The sequence below is a fragment of the Caenorhabditis briggsae genome, assembly GCF_000004555.2.
Source record: "Caenorhabditis briggsae complete genome, chrIII, whole genome shotgun sequence".
NCBI classification, from domain to species: Eukaryota; Metazoa; Nematoda; class Chromadorea; order Rhabditida; family Rhabditidae; genus Caenorhabditis; species Caenorhabditis briggsae.
The window spans coordinates 8,537,700-8,544,312 of NC_013490.2; the positions used below are offsets into that span (position 1 = coordinate 8,537,700).

Here is a 6,613-nt window from a genome sequence, read left to right on the forward strand (position 1 = left end):
AAATTCAAAATTCCACCCTCAATATCCTTCTACCGGTCCGCAAGAACCCGACGAAGAAATGCAGAACGAGAGTTCAGAAGAGGCTCCGCCCCTTCTTCCTCCAAAAGTGCCACCCAGAACACATCCGATTCACGTACGAAATCTATTGAAACTACAGTATATCGAGCAGTCACTATCACCAAATATGGTAGGTTTTTTATTAACGAATTCATAAGTTATGAATCATAACGTCACTTTTCGTGAATGTTCCTTCTTATCTTCCGTACTTTTATTGAATGAATCACTTTTGATTGGTCAATCAAACTTACTCGACAGCTCATTGAGCAACAATTTTATAGTCGTCAACACGAACTGATGAGCTCTGATTTTCAGGAACCACATGCTGATGACGTTGCATCGTGTCATAGTAGAAAAGCGTCTTCTGTTGGATTCGTTGAGATTGACGATTTGATGAAATTCCAGGTGGGAAATTTGGAATCTAGACCGATTGAGTTTTATTATTTCTTTTTTTCCAGGAAGAATACAAAACCCGCTCCTCCACTGGATTCTATTCCTCACTTCGCAATATTTTTTCTACTGGAAACACAGCATCTGCCACCACGTCTTCTTCCATCCCAGAATCCCATATCAATCCCATGTTTCCTGTCCACAAATGCTCATTTTCAAGAAGTTTCACAGTTCTACCGTATCCTCCAAAGAAGAAGCGAAAAAGTCATTTGAGAAGAGTTTTCTCCTGTTTCTCCATATTCAAGCATCATTAGTTCATTCAAACACTGGTTTCTATTTTATTTCCCTGTTTTTTTTAATACGCATAATTCTATTTTCAAATTGTTGCCCTTTCCTCCCCCAAACATCCATAATCTAGTCTTACCATTTCGTTCTCTCAAAAATAACAATGACCCAATTCAAAATGCATAATTATTTATGAAAATACAATGATGAAGAAGATTATTTTATTACAGTTTTTAAATTTCTTTTTTTTTCGTATAAAAGGCACAACTTATAAAAACAGATAAAGGCACGATAAAGGCGGTAAAAGTAAAGCATTTTGTAATGGGCAGCACTTTGAGTTTTTGAATTTTGATTTAGATATTTGGAAAAGAATTAGGCTTGTTGAATTCCCTTTCTCGACACCTTCTTCTCCTTATTTCTCTTTGGTGGAACTGGAGTGGACGATGGTTCTTGACGTCCGAAGAAGTATCTGTAGTCGTCAGTTCTGATATGGGACCAGACTCCAGCGGCACCGTTTGCGTCGAATTGTTCCTGGAAAGGTCAAAATGCTATAATGATTTCTAAAGTCTGGATTTTCTATTTTTGAGCTTGTCTAGAAATTGTGAAAAAAAAACATATTTCCTGAATTTCTGAATTATTGAAATATTTCAATTTCTGAATTTCTTGATATAAGAAGTTGACAATTTCAAATGTTGAAACTTTTTGCCCAAACCCCAAAAACATTGCATATTCTCAGTAGTGCATACAGAAAATATTTTAAATGGCGAAAACTTTATGTTTCTGTATAAATATACAATAAAAGGTTGAAAACAAGAATAGCAATAAAAATTTTGGATGTTATGTTGTCTCTTTTGATTCAACCTATGTGAAACTACAGAAAAGTTGAATTTCATTTTCCGTAGTTTTAGGAAAAAAAGTAAAAGGAATAAAAGCGTCAAATATAAAAAAATATACAGAAATACAAATTTTGAGTTTCTGTATATTTTCCAAGGGGGTGGGAGAAGGGGAGATACGTGGAAGCTTTTTTCTGCTTTCGAAAGTCATTGCACGTAGTTGAAAAGAAAAATGCCATATTAGGAAACGATTTTGCTCATTTTTCTTGAAAATCGTTTGAATGATATATATTTCGAGCGAGGCAAAGAAAAAAGAGAGCTGGGAGTTCTACAGATTCGCTTTCAGATGAAATTAACAAAAAATAATATTTCTTTGGAAAATAAGGAGGGGCAAAAACGTGAAAGTTTATTTCTGATTTGAAATTTATTGTGTACAGTTGAAAAAAATTCCACATTACGAGACTATGTTTCTCATTTTAACTGAAAATAATTTGAAAAAAAACATATTTCGAGCAGGGGAGAAGTGAATCTGGAGTTATCTAGTGATTTGCATTTTGAGAATCCGGGATAACTTTTTTAGATAACTATTTGTCTGGAAGCACTCCCAGCTAGAACTCCCAGCTTCCCTTCTTCTTGCTCAAAATGTATTTCATTCAAACGATTTTCAGGAAAAATGAGCAAAATCGTTTCCTAATATTGCATTTTTCTTTTCAACTATGCGCAATAACTTTCGAAAACAGAAAAAAAGCTTCCACGTATTTCCCCTTCTCCCTCGCCCTTGGAAAATATACAGAAACTCAAAATTTGAATTTTTGTATATATTTTTTTCATATCGGACGTTTTTATTCCTTTTACTTTTTTATCCCTAAAACTACAGAAAATCAAATTTAACTTTTCTGTAGTTTTCGAATAACGTAATACAAACTTGACATACATATTCTTCCCATACATTTATTTTATGGTTTCATCGTCATTAGAATTTTTGTGTATATTTATCCGTTATTTTGGAGTATAAACAGTTTGAAGTTCATACACCGTATAAAACTACACCTTTTTAGACGAATTCTTGGTTTTCATATAAGTTTTTTCAACATTTGAAAATCTCAACTTCTTATATTCTCGAATTTTCTGAATAACCAACTTTGAAAACTCAGGTCTAAAAATATTTCACGGAAAAAAATTTCCCGGGGCGGAGTCAGGAGGCGGATCCTGGTACGGTTTAGCCGCACGGGGTTTCCCATAACCTGATGCAAATCCTCTTTTAAATATAATTTTGCTTACCTGAAGTCTTGGAATGAACGGATTATGTTCCAATCGAAGAACTAGCTTTGAACCAATCAATTCCAGATTTCCAAGCTCTGGTGGAATCATAGCCAAACGGTTTCCTTGAATATGAAGCTCGCGAAGACGAGTCAGCTTTCCCAATTCTCTTGGAAGAGTCAACAAATCATTCTCACGAAGAACCAAAACTTGAAGATTTTCGAGATTTTCAACGTCTCCAGGAAGCATTTCAAAGTCATTGTCTCCCAGATACAAAGCACGGAGAGTTTCTGGAATTTAAATAATTTTGGTTGTTTCTTGTTTTCAATTTAGAAACTACTTACTCATGAAGAAGAAATTTCCTGGGAGTGATCTCTCACTCAAATTGTTGTAGGTCAAGTCAAGGATCTCCAGAACTGGGAATGATCCGAATCCACGTGGAAGAATCGTCAACTTGTTCATTCCAATATTCAAGATTTTCAGTTTCGGAAGAGAAGAAATGGATGATGGAAGTTCTTCGATTTGATTGTTCCACAGGTTTAACGATGTGAGACTGATCAAATCAGCAATGTTTGCTGGGAGAGCAGTGAGCTTATTGTGGCTCAAAGTGAGACGAGTGATGGTTTCAGCCTCGACTGAAATTCAATGATTACTTCAGGAATTACATGGAGAAAATAAATAGTGTGTATAGATGAGAGATACCAGAGAAAAGAAAATCATGTCAGCTGTTGACTCTTCCGTTCTTCTATGCATTAAGAATCAGTCAGAAGAATTTTTAATTAGAAAAATGATGGAATTATAGAACTATTCAAACAGGATGCTTTTCCGAGTAGTAGTATTCTCACATTCAGTCTCTTTTTAGAACTTAAAAACATTTTTTAAATCTTGAGTGATTTCGAAACTCAAAAGAATCAAAAATTATTTTTTCTAATCATGAATTTTTGAAGAGAACTTACTCATATGAGAAACTTGAGAGAACAAGGTGATGTTACGATCGACATGCTCCACCTCGGTGACTTCTTCTTTCTTCTTGTCCTTTGGCATTTTTTACCTAAAAATATCGATGTGAGGAGACTTCAAATTAGAAGTTTGTTTAAGAAAAATTAAAGATTTTGATATTCAAATGGAATGGCACTGAAAGAAAATAACTTGAACTGTAGATTGAGGTACGAAATTTTCAAAAAAAATATCCAATGAACGGTATCCATCTTTCTCAAATTCTCATTCCACTTGAATGAGGATTCATTTCTCTTCCAGTCAAAAAAGGAAACCCAACTGGAATACAAAAAAGAATGAAAAAAGAGTATAAGAACTTGTGAGACACAGAAACGAGTGTTATATTTGTCGACGAGAGGGTCGGAGAAGAGAAATGACAACAGCACGTCGTAGGCGGTTGGATGGTTAGGGGGAATGGAAAAGAAGAAGAAGAGAAGAGAAAAGGCGAAAAGAGTGTACAGCGAGAGAGTATTACACTGTATAGTATACGCAGACAGTTAGACACATTTGAGAAAATGAGAAGAAGCAGTGAAAAGTTCATTGAGCGGGAAGAAGGAGAAGATTTGCAATTTTATCGATTCATCGATTTTTTCCGAGGGCTATTGGGATCGAGAAAAAACACTTTTGTCTCGTGTACTTCAAAGTTTTTTTTTTTTTAATTGTATCCTTTTTTTCAAGTAAAAATGAATCCTTTTTTTCAAGTAACATTTTGAGGACCTTCATCTGTATCTTCTCTAATATCGTTTTTTAAACGTTTCGATGGAAAGTGGATCAATTGAGTTATTATCAGATAAACACAGTAAAAATTGATACTTTGATTCTTCTGAAATTGTCTGAAGCCATGCCAGATACTGTAGCTACAGCTCCAAAATATTCTTTAATTTTTCAGTCTCATTTTTGATACTTTCCGTAAAACCTCTAATAGAAGGGTCCCTAACTTTAAGCCGATGTATCTTTTTTCCGGAAGGAGATATCAAAAGTTGTTCAACTGACATTTTATTAGTTGATCACTTTTTGATATTTCTTACACGAACGAAGATATATTGGCGATCGAGGGTGTCCTTCTTTTAGAGGTTTCACTTCCTCTTTATGTTGCTACGCTTTTTTTTCCAATGGCAAAAAACGATAAGATCGTTCCTTTCTCTCTAGACGAGGCAAAAAATAAAACGAAAACATTTCACTCATTCTTGTCGCTTTTAACTTTTTCGGACTTCCTCTACTTTCTCCTAAATTTCCTTTTCTAAACCATGATCCACACCAAAAAACATCTATATGCCACGTCGCCTATCGTCGCCTAATAATTGTCTGACTTCTCTTCATTTATAATGTTCCATCGCATCCTCTCAAATAAACAAAAAAGAAGAAGAAGAGGACACACATGTCTCTTTATTGCATCAGTCTGCTGCCAAACTCTTCCTCTTGTCCCTCACTTTTTTTTGGGAAAAATCAATTTTGAGAGAATTTTTATTTAATTTGATTAATCATAGTTCTCTACATTTTGACCTATAAAATGGTCTTGTCTAATTTGACCAGAACGAAATAAATTGATCTGATCAAAGAAAAAAAAATATAAAGAAGATAGATGTCGGAACACACATCTTTTCCTTTTTTGTTTGGACCGATTGATTACGGTCATTCTATTCCTTGTATTCTTGCATATAAATACCAATTCTCCCTTTTTTTCTGATAATATGACCCAAAAACGGAACTGAGTAGCTGAAACTGTCCACGGTTATTCCCCAATTATTGAGTTACAGTTTCAGCTGATGCCCTGATAACGCTATCGATTTTTTTTTCTCGCTTTTTTTCTGTTTCGCCCAGTAAAACACGATCGTAAATTCGTCTTCCATTATAACCCATTACTTCCAAAACAAAAAAAAGTTAGAATGAAGAGAAACCGGTTTGATCGTCCGGCAGATGTCGTTCTCTGGTGTTGTCTTTTTCACCGAAAACTTTTTTTTTTCATAATTGGAAGAATTCGGAAAGTTTTTAATAGGGGAGGATGGATTAGCGAATCTTAGAAGTTTCGTTTTCAAGTGAAAATTTTGAACAAAGAACCGCATAGCTTCTGAATTCGTCGACTTACTATAAGTTGTTTGGTCGAAAAAGGTTCAAATGTAATTCTCGTCTAAACTTCTGCCCCCACACTATCATGTTCTAGCTAAAATATCTCAATTCCTATGCAATATATCAAAAAGTTGTCAACTGACAAAACATTTCTGATGACGCTATAAGAAATTGTCAGTTTATCACTTTTTGATATCGCACATAGGAATTGAGATAATTGAGCTCAAACTTTACAGTATAAAGGCTTTTTTATTACAGGTTATACGGTATTGTCGGAGTTGTTGTCGGAGTTATTGTCGGAGTCAGACTCAGTGCAAAATAATCAATTTTTGTACTGAGTCTGCATACACGGAGATCGCAGTTTTATAATTCCGACAATATGTGTTTTCAAAGAAAAATCCGCATTGAAAAACCGAACTTGATTTAGACCTGCCAAGCACACAATTTTTATGGTAGATCAAATTTGATCTGCCAGATCTTTTTTTTCTGTGTGGGAGCGCACGGTATTTTTCCGGAACGTTTTTTCAAATAATTTTTTCCTCCGTTTTTTTTTTGATGGAATGCAGGTTCCTCTGAGTAGCGACTTTGTAGCTCAATTTAAAGCTTTCGCGTCGAGATTAACGCTAATTTTTCTGTAGCATTACCGTATTGGCGTTAGAGCGCATTTAAATACAAGAAGTTCCGAAAAAGAGACCCCGGAAATTCGAGACTCCACCGATTCCGAG

At 34.8% G+C, this 6,613-nt stretch overlaps 2 protein-coding genes across 2 annotated transcripts; one reads left to right on the forward strand and one right to left on the reverse strand.

Moving 5' to 3' along the window:
- Nucleotides 1–58: 58 nt before the first annotated feature.
- CBG09791 lies at nucleotides 59–761 on the forward strand (the record flags this gene model as incomplete). The annotated part of the gene is made up of 3 exons (XM_002641451.1): nucleotides 59–187; nucleotides 373–462; nucleotides 516–761. 3 exons carry the CDS (start codon nucleotides 59–61, stop codon nucleotides 759–761), a joined length of 465 nt encoding a protein of 154 aa, XP_002641497.1.
- Nucleotides 762–1,104: 343 nt separating this feature from the next.
- On the reverse strand, nucleotides 1,105–3,869 carry Cbr-rsu-1 (the record flags this gene model as incomplete). The annotated part of the gene is made up of 4 exons (XM_002641452.1): nucleotides 1,105–1,263; nucleotides 2,847–3,115; nucleotides 3,170–3,460; nucleotides 3,782–3,869. The coding sequence occupies 4 exons, from the start codon at nucleotides 3,867–3,869 to the stop codon at nucleotides 1,105–1,107; spliced, it is 807 nt and encodes a 268-aa protein (XP_002641498.1).
- Between the last annotated feature and the right edge of the window lie 2,744 nt (nucleotides 3,870–6,613).